This window comes from Nesoenas mayeri (genome assembly GCF_963082525.1).
Source record: "Nesoenas mayeri genome assembly, chromosome: 2".
Taxonomy (NCBI): Eukaryota; Metazoa; Chordata; class Aves; order Columbiformes; family Columbidae; genus Nesoenas; species Nesoenas mayeri.
The window spans coordinates 105,845,626-105,860,531 of NC_137543.1; the positions used below are offsets into that span (position 1 = coordinate 105,845,626).

Sequence of the window (14,906 nt, forward strand, 5' to 3'; positions counted from 1 at the left end):
TAATTCAATTGAAGTATTTAGGGAAAAAAAAAAAGGCAAAAAGTCCAGGCCCATGACCTAGTAAATCTTTCTATGATCCAAGTTTTCACTCAAGATCTTACGGAGTAACCACAAAAAAGGGGAGCAGAAGTCAGTACTAAACTGTCAAATTCAAGAACTCCATTGTAGCACCCTTCCTCAATACTGTTTCATTTAGGGTCACGGAAATAACTTGGATCTCATGGAAAAAGCAGCGATAGTTTTTACAAAGCAAATAATTCTAGCATGTCCTAACAGAGTGGATGTATGCTAGAATTTATTCTTCACTTGTATTTGCTATACACAAATCATTGTACTCTAAGACATGCAGCAAGTCCTTGGATAGCTATAAACACACTCCTACATTTATATGGTCCTAAAATTACATTTGGCCATTTGAAGGCAACCATGAGGCTGATTTGGCCCCCCCAGTGGAAATGAGTTTGACATCCTTGGTATAAATGATGCTCTGTAGAGCAGGTAGAAGGATTGGGAATGTGACAAGGCTTGCAGATTTTTCTGTGAATAATCCAAGCAGAATTAGAGTGTCAGCACAAACAGAAATGCTGAGCTCCTACATAATTTCAGCTAGGTAGAGCTGCCAATGAATGCTTTATATCTACCTAGACCTAGGGTGTTAAACATGCAACTCACTTGCACTTCCTTTCACAATGAATTTTGGCTCAATAGTACGTGAAAGTACTCTGAAGTGCTGAAAGCTCATTTTCGTATGCAAGTTAAATCCACTTTGCTGTACCAACTTCCTTCAATACCAAGGGGAAACATGTAAATGAAGATACTGCATTTTGCAAACAGTAAGTTGCTCCTCGGTGCCCAGAGAAATGCAAAGCTTATTTCACACTTAACTTACTGCATTTCTGATTATTCCACCAAGAAAAAAAAAGTGTCTAAAGTAGGTAGATTCCTTTCAAAAAAATCATTCTTCATAGTGAAAACCATGTAATCATTTACTATCTTTTCAATAATAAAAATACTACAAAATCAAGTGTTATGCATAACAAACTTTAATTAAAACTGAAAGAAAAACAACAACAGAACCAGAAAAACATAATTGCTTTGAACTGAAGCAGCAGCCACTTGGTCCAGCGGTAAATTTTCTGTAAAAAAATCAAAATCTGCTTTCATTTACATATTTGCAACTCCACTAATGTTCACTGAGGCTGAAGAGTCAACTACAGAATATAATTAGGAGGTCATGTGCAAAGCATCTGCACTCCACCTTTCCCATCAATATTTTTTTAAAAACTCATAATTGCAGAAACACTTTCTCCTTCATCACCCTGACTTTGATATCCCCAAGAATAAGTAAATGAGAAGGATGAGAGCTGATCACAAGTTCTACTAGAGTAAGCAAATTTTAAGAGATGATATATCATAAGACCTCTTCAATTGTACCAAGGATCTTCCAATTTCCTTTAGGAAAGGCCTGAATCCTTGAGGTGCCCAGCTCTGCCACTAAAGCTTATAATTCGAGTCTCACTGTTTTCATAAGATGTCAGCATTTTCTTATTATACCTATAGGGCATATTTGCATTATGCTAAATGTAAGGCATTTACATAATTCATATCCAAGTTAGGAAACAGAAACAGTATTATATGTAGAATTCTGTATTGTACGTGTTCTTCAGGCAAATAGATAGATGGCATTGAGGTAGAAACCAAAATGAGCACCTACAATACAAAGTTAGATTGTGTACACAAAATGCCCCAGTGGTTGACGTATGACTTTGTGACCTATCAAAATTAGAATCTCAGACTACAAAAGAGAAGGTAGAAGAGGTGATCAAAATTCTCTAGTTGCTAGGCATTTTGCAGAAAGAGGCCACATTCACTCATCTTATTAAAATTCATGGAAATTGAAAATATCCAAAAGCCCAGGAGGGGTGGGGTCAGAAAATCTATTTCACAGAACTGAGAAGCTTACTCTAAATTCACCTTGAAAGCACTTTCCCCATTACAAACTTCCTGAGAGCCTTTTGATTTCTTTCCTACTTAGGAGATAATTATAGAACTTTTTTCCTCCCTGATTAATGAATACAGAAGGGCGTCACTTCAGCATTTTATGCAGATTATCACGGTTGGGTCTTAACTAGATTTTTGTTGGAAATTATTTCTCCTTTGCTCTCTCTCCAACTAGCAATCTTTATTTTTATTTCCTTCTGTTTCCCATCTCTTATCCTCTGACTCTGTCATTTGATATAGCTGCTTTAGTATTAAATATTGTTGAACTCTGCATTTCTATTTTTGTCCTTGTCTTTGCTTTCTCCCTTAATTTTAGATTTACTGTTGTCAGGAAACAATGACACTCAGACATGGGGATGATTGAAGAGGGACATTAATCAAAGGCAATATAGCACCTTCCTTTTGTGGATAAAACTTCTAAAAGCTATAAACACAAAAGGAAAGCCTAAATACTTTCTAAAAGGATTTATAAGGGCACTAGAATAATCTGAAGATTTTAAGATCATCACAGTGATTTCAGCCAGGAACAATCTAGCTTTACAAGTTTAAATTTCCAATGTTGGTTACTCAGCTCAATTGGTCTCCGATCCGGCCCTCCCAGTTTCTGCTGTTTTTTATTTCTTGTACAAAGTGACACTAAGAGGAAGATGTGTTACAAAATTCCGCAACACCCCATTTCCACATCAGAGAAGTCTGTCTTCTCGTGGCACTACTACAATAGTTCAACAGTATTGCTCCATGCTCAGGCACCTGCCCTGCCTTGGTAATTTATTAGATTTAAGACTTTCTAATAATAAGCACAGTGTTTTCAAGATCAAACCAAGGCTCAGACATCATTTAAAAACAGAAACAAGTCTGTTTTAGGGAAGTTTGAAATAGAGTCAAGACTCCTAGCTGTTTAGCTTTGTTTTTATTTTTGCTACTAGCTCAGCTTCATTCTTTAAAAGAAAGCTGGGCTAGAGTAGCTCTTTTGTTTTTAAACTACTTTTCCAGTATTGTATAAAAGCTGCAAGACATGAAGAGCAACAGTACTGCAGAAATCAGCTTGCTAAGTATATCCCAAAGATCTCACATTCCAAATGGAAGTAGCAGACTTTTGCACAACTTAGCACAAGTTTTTGCAAGTGATATTGACAGTCGATAATAGAGCAACAGTTTACCCCCAAATTCACCAAGCATACAAAATTATTAATAAAGATAAAAAATAAATATTATTTCATGAACAAGCTTTCAGTATTTCTATATTAAGAGATTATACAAGAATAAAGACTCTCTAGAAAGCGCTCAGAAAGGTGGGCCACTTTGGAAACAAACATTTAAGGCTGTGACTAAATCAACCAAACCACATGTTGCCAAAAGATTTTGCCTTCAAAATATTAAGAACAGTTTGGTTTTTTTTCTTAGCCTAACTGTCCTGCTCAATATACTGTTTTCTGAGCAAGCTGCATCCCTCTCCCATTCCCTGAGATAAATTCTTCATTATTTTAATAGTACTTGCTGAAGAAGCTTTCCTACATTTAATATAATATAAATACTAAGGACCATAAGTATTTTTAAACACATAAGTAGCCTTAAAAGAGAAACTTTTTATATTTATCAAGCTTAAGCATGAGCTGCACCCCACCCTGATGAACACAACATTCGTACCATCAAGTCCTCAGGAATTTGAAGTGGCAATCAATGTTTTTCTTTTCACTCCTGTCTGCTCTCTGAGCTTTAATTTCTCTGTCTTTTAGGATCCTATCCGACACATAGAATAAGTTTCTCCAATAAATCAATACCATAATAAAAAACTACTGCCTCTATGTACTCCTATATATTAAGTGAATTTCTCTTCCAGAAATAAAACCATTCACCTCATGCTCTATATTTGACATTCATTTTTAATAACAGGCCTTAATAAAAGAAGCACCTGGCAAAAATATGTATCTAAAATAGCACAATGTCAAACCTTGACTGCTTTGACAATATTTTCCTGATGTGGTATAATAGCTAACCAATTTAATTTGATTTCAGAAAAATGATAGCATTTTGCTGTTTTCAAATTATACTTTCGAAAAAGAACAATCTTCTGAAAAAACTTCAACGAGGATAGGCATGTTAAATACTACCTGTCATTTTTGTCAGCAACTGTTCTCTGCAGCAATGAAGTTACCATCTTATCCATGAAAAATGTACAAGGGAAAACCAAATTATATGCTTTTTGCTAAATTATAACACATAAATATCCTCATATCATCTATACAGAAAACAATACATACATGATAAAACTGCTCCCCAGCACATATACATACAAAGAACAAATTATCTTCAAAAATGTTAAGTTTCAGAGCAGAATTTTCAAAACGACTTTTGTGTCTCACATTTACTCCATGAAATTAGTAAAAAGAAAAGGCAGGAAAGGAAAGCAAAAGCATAAGAGACTCACTGAGGAATACCAACAACCAGGAAATATCTGCATGTTCTGATAACTACCATCATCCCAAATGAGCTTTGCTAATCTGGCAATAGGCCTCCTGACAGCAGCTACAACGTGAATCATTATGTTTTCAGCTTAGCTCTGCTCTGTTCTCACACAAACAACACTGAAGAGTTGTACGAGGTGTACAATTCCAAAAAACTCAATCAGCATCACTACAGCATATGCTTCCATTTTACAGCAGTGACTTACCCAGATATTTCCATCCTGGTGGTATGGTTTCCAGTTTCTCCCCGTGTCGCTATAGAGCATGCGATACTGAGTGACCCAGTCAGAACTGCTGTATCTGCCTTGAGTGGCAATAGCAGTGATCTGCTTCCGGCTCCCAAAATCCACCTGCAGCCATTGGTAATGATCACTGTCTGATGGAGACCAGCCTCCTGCACCTGTTGGGTTGACACAGAAGGGAGAGATTCAGACCTCCAACACTCGCTTCGAAGTGAACACACTGTGAAGATGCTGAATGCTGAAAGGCAGCCCAGCTGGGAGGAAAAAAAACTTAAACACATAGAAGAGAAATATGATTGCACATTTTTTTTATAAATACATCTTCAGCACAAGCTCCAAATGCATTAACTCTGTTGCCTTAATCATTTCATGATATAATTATAATGATTCAATGGGCTGCCTGCTAACGAATCAATGTTTTTGTAACACTTTAATTATGGTTTATTAGTTTTTGCCAAATTATGATTGTTCACAAGGGTTGACCAACCTGACACAAAATCCTTTGTCAGAAAAAATTGACAAAAATCAATAACAATCTCTGGATTTCATATGTCTTTTCAATAGCAGTTCATACTAAAGAGATATTATAGATAAAATGGGAGTGCACTATGCTGCACTATAGTGCACAGACCAAAAGATCTACCAGATCTTTTGATCTGACAAACTGACAAAGTGACAAGTACTGCAGGGCTGGATCCAGTTGTGATGTGTTGGGTCTATAAGCTGTCACAAATCACATTGGCAGATGCCTCACAGAAGTGTTATTGCTCTTTATGGGTCTATGAATTAACTTGATGGTAATACTATTAGCAATATTGTTCTTATCCATTAGACTACATTGAACTGTTCTAAATAAAGAAGGCGACCGATACATAGATAAATGTAGTAAGACATTAATGTGATTCCTTATTCTTTCGAAATAAAAAATATTAATGGGAAAATTGTATACTACAGAGAATAATAAAAATTCTAAGATAGACATTATAATGATATATGCACCATAATAATAAGTATTAGGAAATAGATGAAATATTTTAAAAAAATCAATAAATACAGAGAAAAAGTTGAGCATCATTCTCTTTATATTCATAGCAGACTCAGAAAACAAAAACTTTGCAGACTTAAAGTGATTACTTTTTTTTTTTTTTTTAATTTCAACCCAATAAAAGGCCTGGTACAGTATGAAATCTCGTAGTCTAGTCCATGGGCCAATTTTTGTTGCTTTTAATTTCACTTACAGCCTTCAACTGATGTCACATACCTAACTTGCTTGGCAAGCAAGAAACTCTTCACTATACTGAGTCTTATATACTCCAATCATTAGGCGGCAGCATTGCTTCAGTCTCAGACAATTTTAAATCTCGTTCAGCTGCTACAGGTGTTAACATTTGCAAGTCACAGGACATTTTAATGTTGTGATATCAATGGGATCATTTGATGCCATAAGTGTTTGCCTTTTGTTGTAGTTTAAAGTGTAGCACTATGCCAATGACATCTGATTTGTTATTTTTTTTTAAACTTACAATAGATGCTTTGTTCCTGAACTACAGGTGGTTGTAGCCAGCAATATAAACAGAGTACTTTAGGGGTAGGGAATAGTTAGGGACTATTTAAAAAAAACAAAACCAAAACTCTTACTAAAAGCGAGGGTTATACTTGCAAAATACGTGCAGGGAAAAGTGTTCCCACACACTCCCAAATTCAAACTAGCTCGATTTTTACAGAGAATGGTAACAGGGAATTTAAAAATACGGGCTGTTTCAAAAAGATGGACCCAATCACAAAGCAGTACAATAACAAATTTGGTCCATCTTTTTGAAATATGCTGTAGAATGTAGCTTCTTTGTGACTACTTAGCAAGCAGACTGGAACAGTTAGCTCTACATACTTGTCATAATAGGAGAAATGCCACTTTGTCTCCCTGTCCTAAACATCCCTTTCCAGTTGGCATTTCTGAGATTGGTGAAACACAAAGAATAAGACACTGCCCACATACAGATGCCATTTCTGTAAAAGGACCCTTTGGTGGTTCCAGAAAAAGTGGAGTTCAAATCTGAGCATTCAAAATTTATGACAGATCTGATAGATCCATCAATAAAATGTTCTTCAGCAAAGCAATTATTGGAAAAGGCTGACATACTATAGCTGCAAGAAGGCTAAAACTGACATTATGTTTTTTACACTTTTAACTTATGCAGGAGATATTGTTATGCAGGTAATTTACATTTAAACAGGAGATTTTGTTATGCACATTTAAAATAAAACATTTTAACTACTAATATAACAGTTCGGGGTTTTGGTTTTTTTGTTTTATTTTAGTACATTCATATTACTCAGATGAGATTTTGGCTTTCTTTAACTGACAAATCCATTGTAAATTGCAAAAAGGTTTGAGAAACTCTTCACCTAAAAATGCATTGAAACGTTGTAAAAACTGAGTGCTACTATTTACTATGATTTTCCAGTTTTTTTAAGTAAGAAGAGGCAGAAATATTTCTTCACATCATGTCTAACAAAAGTTAGAGATATATGACACAACAGTCACATCTAGGCCAGGAGATGGAAATGTAAATATTGCAAGACAACCTGACCTACAACCATTTCTAATAAGCAAGAGACAAGACTTTTAGGCAATATTGCAGACAGCAGCAAAGACTATTATACTACTACTTTTTTGACCTAATTCTCTATGTCAGTTTAACATTTGCCTTCTGGCTTTTTCAAGCAAGCAAATAAATAAATAGTCAAAAGGATGAAGGAGGAACATGTTGAATTATAACTAAATGTGCTGCTCAGTAGAGCAGTATGGAAGGGGAATGGGGACCAGTCCATGCAGCAGGGCAGGCATCAGCCAGTCACCAGAAGCAGCCCATGGGTATCAGTTAAAGTTTCCTCTTACCAATTGATTCATCAAGCTGTGAAATCTGGGCGAGCTGGTTACTTTGTTCATTTTGTTTGTGGTATGTTTAACCTCTATTGATTCAAGGATTAATAAAAATCTTTTTTTTTTTTTTTTCTTCTTTTTCCACACAAGCATGCTCTAAAGAAGTTATTGAAATATTGGATTATCTAAAAATCTCCCCCCATGAGATCCTTGCAAAGGCCCTGAATTCATTGGAGAAATTTACAGTTGTATCTCTATTTACTCTAACCAGGTGCAAAAATGTCACATACCCAGAAATGTGCATCTGCTCTCAGCTCAGAATACAATTAAATATTTTGCTGAATAAAACCAGATTCTTCACTGGAATGAATAAGTTGGTTTAATATTGGACTAGGAACAGAATTACAGAATGGTTTGGGTTGGAAGGGACCTCGAAAGATCATCTAGTCCAACCCAGCTGCTAAAGCAGGTTCACATAGAGTAGATCGCACAGTAGTGGTGAATTTGGAAATCAAACCTGATTTCCACAATATGGAGTAATTTTTTACATGTACTTACTTCTATGGCCAATGTATTATGGAAAAAATAATTTATTATCTTCAAGGAGTGAGCAAAATGATGGCATGTTAATAGTTATCAGTAAGTATTACTTCATACTGAAACTGCAATGGTATAATACATGTGTTGAGTAAACGCTATTCACAGTATTATTCTTCAGATCTTGGTGTGAACTACTTATTTTTAATGGTTACAGGCTATATTCTGAAGTTTATTTGCACTACTTGTTATGGTAGAAAAAAAGACATTGAATACATGGTTTCTCTACAATACTCTGATTTACTTCATGTACTGCCTTTTAATGCAAAATATCACAATATAAAATATATATAGTCACTAGCTTTGTTAAGTCTGCAGGAGACTGAGGGGCTGGTGGCTACAGCTTCCTCACAAGGGAAGGAGGAGGGGCAGGTGCTGATCTCTTCTCTCTGGTGACCAATGGCAGAACCCGAGGGAATGGCAGGAAGATGTGCCAGGGGAGGTTTAGGTTGGACATTAGGAAAAGGTTCTTCCCCTAGAGGGTGGTGCAGCACTGGAACAGGCTCCCCAGGGAGGTGTCACGGCCCCAAGCCTGACAGTGTTCAAGAAGAGACTGGATAATGCCCTCAGACACATGGTGTGAACTGTGGGGTTGTCATATGCAGGGACGGGAGTTGGACTTGATGATCCTTATGAGTGCCTTCCAACTCAGGACATTCTATGATTCTATGATATTAACTCAATTAGTTAAAGATTATTAGAAAGGTATTAGAACTACAAACTATTTAAAAGATATTAAACATATGCATGTAATATAGTTTACTTTCATTAAAGAGATAAGGAGCATTTATGGGATTCTTTGGTAACAGAGGTGCAACAAACACCATTGCAGACAATATCTGCTTCCTATTTTTATTTTTATGTTATTTAAGATTTTTATGTGATTAAACATATCCACCCGGACAAAATAACTGACTTGGTGACATTAACCAAGAAAGTCACTGAATACTTTTAATTATACTGTATAGCACTCTACACCACAAATAGGGCAGCTAATTTCAACTTAAGCAAGAATGACTCTCCATGACCCTTTGATATCAGATATCAGAGAACTGTAAGTTTAGCAACAGTAAAGTCAACATTGATCATGTGGCCCAAATATCTATTCATCAAAAATCTTTCCTATACAAAAAAGCCTAATAGTCTTAATCAGCAAAGCCAGCTGGAGCATTCCTGTGGTAAAAGGTGGCTATGAAAGATTTCATAAAGCTTTACTTTCAAAACAAGCTACAGAATGTAATTTGGTCTGCTCCTACAGCAGACTGACTAGCAATGTGTAATGAGTCTACTACTGAAAAACACTCAGCGATAGAGAAGCCACCAAAAAAATCCATATTCAGAATGTTAAGAACTTGTAAAAGTCAAATCTTTTCATGATTTTTCACCAAGGACGATTGATAACAAATAGTACTAGCATCCTTACAACAAGAATTTTTTTTTTTTTTTTTAATTATGAAAACCTCAATGGTTTTATTGGATTTTATTGCACAGGTTCATTCCACGGGAATTAGAACAACACAAAAAACATAATCTATGTCTAAATGACAGATGCAAAAGGTAGCACTTAATATCGAGGAGTATAAAGAATTTAAGTCAATGTGAGTCTATTTTTGCAAAATTTCATGTATAATTTCTTCCTTTTTTATTAATTATACATTTCATCTCCCTATTCGAAGTTGAGTGAGGTAGCTCAATTTAATGCACACTGAGAAAGCCCATCTGATGAGTTTGCCTTACCTTCTTATGATTCCCTCCTGATAAATTATCAATAAGCAGCAAATATAGGGCAGGCCTACAGATTTTAGACTTTTATCTGAACTTAAAGATCTATAAGAAATGGCACTCTGATGTTTTTTGAACATCTGTTCCATTTCAGTTAGAAATCTTATTTCTTTTGAAAATTTGGCACTTTCATCTTCATTCATGGGTGAAGCTGAAGCTGGAAAGATTACCTTGTACTAGAAGAATCTATTCTTTTTTTAGTCACAATTGTTTGTCATTCCCTACTTCATTTCACAAAATAAAAAATACCAGTACTGCAGCAACTCTAGTTTTCTACTCTTTTCAAGTCAGTAATAAAAGGTTTCAATGAATGAAAGAGGGGATCCTTAGTCAGAAATTTCATTAGAAAATAAACTATGAAAGCTATAGATAAAAGATTTAGGATTTGTTCTAGTTATAATTCAATGGATTAATTTATCTAATCATAGAAAACTACTCAAGCATTTCAGCAAGGAAATAAAAAATATGCCTTTTTAATAATTCTGTAATAATTACCTGAAACATTCTTAGAGTTTTAATCTGGTTATTTGTATGGAAAAAACACAACCCAATCTTTCAATGAGAAATAACACTTTCTAGGTCACCGCAATAGCACGAAATCAATACTGTTTGATACCTTGCTATTTTCCAAGTAATTTCTTGTCATTCCTCTACATAAAGATAAATCAAGACAAAAAGGAAAACTTTGAAATATTGAGATCATTCATTCACTGCACTTCAGAGAAAATATGGACAGCCATTTTCTGCAGTACCCTAGAAAATAATATAAAAGACCTAAACTTCTAAACCTCATAAATCTACCTGAAATGTTAGTCACCATTACACCTAAGCAGAACATAAATGGCAGTTTCCACTTCTGCTTTGTCTTCCCCTCTTTGTCCATTTTATCACTGTAAATAAAGACTGTCTGTATACAGCCAGTAAAACATCTAACTTTACATAGAGCAAATGGAACAATAGCATTGAGTGTGTCTAGTCACACTGAGAAAAGTTATGTAAATAAAGAAGTCATAGAATAAACAACTTGCACTTCAAGCTGCCTCGAGCAATGATCACTTTTATCCTGTATTAGGTAGAGCCCTCTAACAAAGGTACTCCAATCCTCACATAGGGCTCTACTTCTAATTAAAGCAATCTTTTCCTGATACTGGCATGGATTTATTTTTCCTTCCTTATCAAAAATAGCATGCATTGTTATATTTATTGTATCCATCTGTTCTTCTAGCTAGATTTGGATTTGTAACCACAGAATCACAGAATCGACTGGGTTGGAAAAGACCTCAGAGATCATCGAGTCCAACCCTTGGTCCAACTCTAGTCTGTTTACTAGATCATGGCACTAAGTGCCATGTCCAACCTCACTTTAAAAACCTCCAGGGACGGCGAGTCCACCACCTCCCTGGGCAGGCCGTTCCAATGTCTGACCACTCTCTCTGTAAAGAATTTCTTCCTAATATCCAGCCTAAATTTCCCCTGGCAGAGTTGAAGCCCATGCCCCCTTGTCCTATTGCTGACTGCCTGGGAGAAGAGACCAGTCCCCACCTGGCTATAACTTCCCTTCAGATAGTTATAGAGAGTGATGAGGTCACCTCTGAGCCTCCTGTTCTCCAGACTAAACAACCCCAGCTCCCTCAGCCATTCCCTGTAATCCAGAGTAGGGATTTGCTTTTCCATATTTGCAGAGCTCTTCTGTCCAGCACATAACAACAGTGACAGAATTGCAGCCAAGGCCATGCATGGTGCTGATGGTGGGCAAATAATCAACATTCAGCTTCAGAAGAAGCAAAGGTTGATACTTTAAAGGCAGTGAATACTGAGAAAGTAGTAGCATTATTATAGTCACCCTCTATTTAGTATTACCTGTATTTATTTTGTAAAAGGTTAAATATCACAGAGAAGAAGAGGACAGAAATGACAACAACTACACTTCTTTTTCTCCAGAATTAATTATTAGAATTTACCCCAAATCGGACCATATTTACTAAAAACTGGGGAACTAGATCCAACCTTTGTCCCAACTCCCCATATGTTTCAAAAGCAGCTTTCCAGAGGTGCAAAGAGTATTTGTCTTCAATAAGACTTGAAGTTTTAAGTTCCCTATAAAGTACATTTGATACAATTAATTTTGCAGTGGCAGCAGAAGGTAGGAAAGATCCAATATTCATTCCCCAAATTAGCCGTCCATCATAGCAGCTGAAAGCTGCAAGTCTACGGAGAGGTCAGTATCAGCATTAATCTTGACTTCTGAAAGGCTGAAATAGGGCACATCAGCATACTGTGTCAGAGCACTCAACTCCCAGCCAAACCAGCAGCAGTTCGGTACAGACTCCAAAGGAGGCAAAGGCCTGAGCTGTAGCTGGGCCAAGAACTCCTCTTAGGAAACCCACAAGGAAGCAGAATGGCACAACGAACACCTATAAGTGCAAGTTTCTTGTGGGTGCAAGGAGTCCCATGCATACTTTTCCCACTATATGCAATTTGACTACGAGCCAACCACTTTATTCCATAACAGCCTGGGTGAGCCTACTTGAGCTCTCTCTGCTAAACATGCTGGCTGTATGTCAATGAATTTTTTACTACTCACAGGTCACTGGATGAGCCCAATTTCAGTTTCATATCAATCATTTAGCTTAAGCAAAGGCATACTAAATAGAAAGAATCACTTAGAATTATAAGGTTGTGTGATTTTTAATATACTGTCTGCTTTGTGTTACTTAGTAATCTGAATTTTCTAAAATCTTAAACTGTATGCTGTAAAGTTCTGCTTGTATTTACCGAACTTCCATCTATGAAATGTAAACAAAAGCAACCACAGATTACTGTGGACATCTGTGAGATAAGGCCCGGTTTGCACTTTACCAAGAAGAACGGAGTTGACTGAGGAGAAAATAACATCTTCGAGGTCAACACGAAATGATTGTGGACATCTGCTAGACAAGACCTGTTCTGTACTTTGCTGGGAAGAAATAGGATTCATTCACACAAAACAACACCTTTAAGGCTATGAACTGTAAACAGTATCTACAGCTAAACAAAACAAAGTCCCATTTCAGATTAGTGAAAGGATCCAATGAGAAGCAAGAAGACCAGATACTCAAAAAATTGCTATTGGACTGAATCATGGTGTGAGGGGTAGGTAAATAGTCTGTAAGGATATAAAAATCCAGGGATTTTCATGCTTGCCTGGGACTTCTGCGAAGGCATGCAGCTCGAGCCAACCCTGCTGCTATACTACACCATTAAATAATTTATTTCTATGAATTTTGATGCCTGAGAGCTTGCTTTGAGAGACCTAGGATCCAGACACCAGGCCCCTGGAGGGGAGGCAAGCAGGTTGAGATGCAGAATAATGACACTTTGAAAACCTAGCCAAGCAATATAAAGAATCAGGTGTGCACATATAATCCATAATTACATATAACCCCTTACCTGTTTTCTCTTACCCTCTCTGTCTCTTAGACATGAACCGTTGATCAAGTCCGAGGCTAAATTTGGATCTCACTACACCTAGGCTACTCTCTTAGGAGTTTAGAAAGCAAAGGGATCCGTTCTGAACCTTGTAACTCAACAGGAGGGCCTCCCTCTACGCTTTCACATCTTCTGCCCCCATCGAAATCACTCTAAAACAACTGTCACCTCATTCTGCTTGGCATATTTCCCCCATACAGTAAATAATAGAGGGAACCTTGCCATCGAAGTTGCACTTCTCATTACATAATCTAAACACTGCTCTGTGACAAGCAGAACCCTAAATCACTCCTCCATGATGCCTATCCAGTGTCCGTTACTAGTCACTGGGAATGTTTCTACTGATGTGGCACTTACCAGTGTCTTTCCTTGGTGTGGTTCAAACTCCCTGATAAAGTATATTTTTTGTTCTTTAAACTATGTAACACTTTTTTAGGGGGGTAAGATGGGGAGGGAGGAAGGGGTAAGGGAATAAGGATTAGCTCTTATTCACTTTAGTATACATATTTTGGGTCACTGTGAGACTAATTTTAGAAGAATTCCCCTTCACTGAAAAATAGACAAGGGTGGGGGACAGGGGGTGGTCCTGATTATATTTCTTAAAATTATTTCATTTTAATTTAAAACCCTGAAAGATAAGAGTAGAAATAACTCAAGGGATAACAGTAGTTATCAGGATACAGTCACACAGATCTTTTTATAAAGAACAATAAAATCACTATATTATTTTTTAAACCCCAATAGACATTTCTTACAGTAAATGCAATTAAAGCAAATCCCTTGATGTAGTGTCTGCTTCTTAATACCCACTGCTTCCTAGCATAACTTAACTGAGCACAAACCACGTATGAGGGAACAAATGACCAATATGCCCTAAGGAACAGTGGCAATATCTAACAATAAAAGTGATGCAAAAAGAGATCTCATCCTTGTCTTTTACAGTTGTCAAACTCAAAAGAGGGGAAAAAATCGTAAGCGTGAGGAGTCTCACATCCTGCATCTGCTGTTGGGGAACAAACACTTTGCAGCTTTTGTTATTTCAATATACACATCACTTTAAACTATGCCTTTTCCATCTGTTCTGCTTTCTAATTACATATGCAAAAAGAAACTCATCCAAAACTGCATTCTAATGGAATCTTAAACAAAACTTGGACAGGATTTAAATATTCTATGCACATCATCTGTATTCAAGGCATCAAGTAGCTTCTTCTCCATGAGGTATTTTCTTGTTTTCTAGACAGAAAGTTGAGGCAAGGCAATGAACTGCCTCATCCTGGCATACAAAATCCTTGCATACAAAATAACCCTAGTGGCATAAAAAATACAAAGAAAAGAGTATAGAGATCTCCCTTTCCTCTCACCCTCTTTTCAGGTACCAGGACACAAATCTTACATTGCATGTTTATGCATCGCAGCACTGGGGTTTTCATAACAACTCAGGCCATATTCCTGGCAAGAACGAGC

General features: G+C 36.6%; 1 protein-coding gene across 1 annotated transcript in view; it reads right to left on the reverse strand.

Moving 5' to 3' along the window:
- Positions 1-14,906, reverse strand: part of CNTNAP2 (contactin associated protein 2) — a gene marked incomplete at its 3' end in the record, with an annotated part of 1,137,334 nt that overhangs the window by 736,082 nt on the left and 386,346 nt on the right. The window contains exon 3 of the mRNA XM_080338877.1: positions 4,673-4,866. Within this exon, the coding sequence (XP_080195003.1) occupies positions 4,673-4,866 (194 nt within the window). The remainder of the gene's footprint in view (positions 1-4,672; positions 4,867-14,906) is intronic.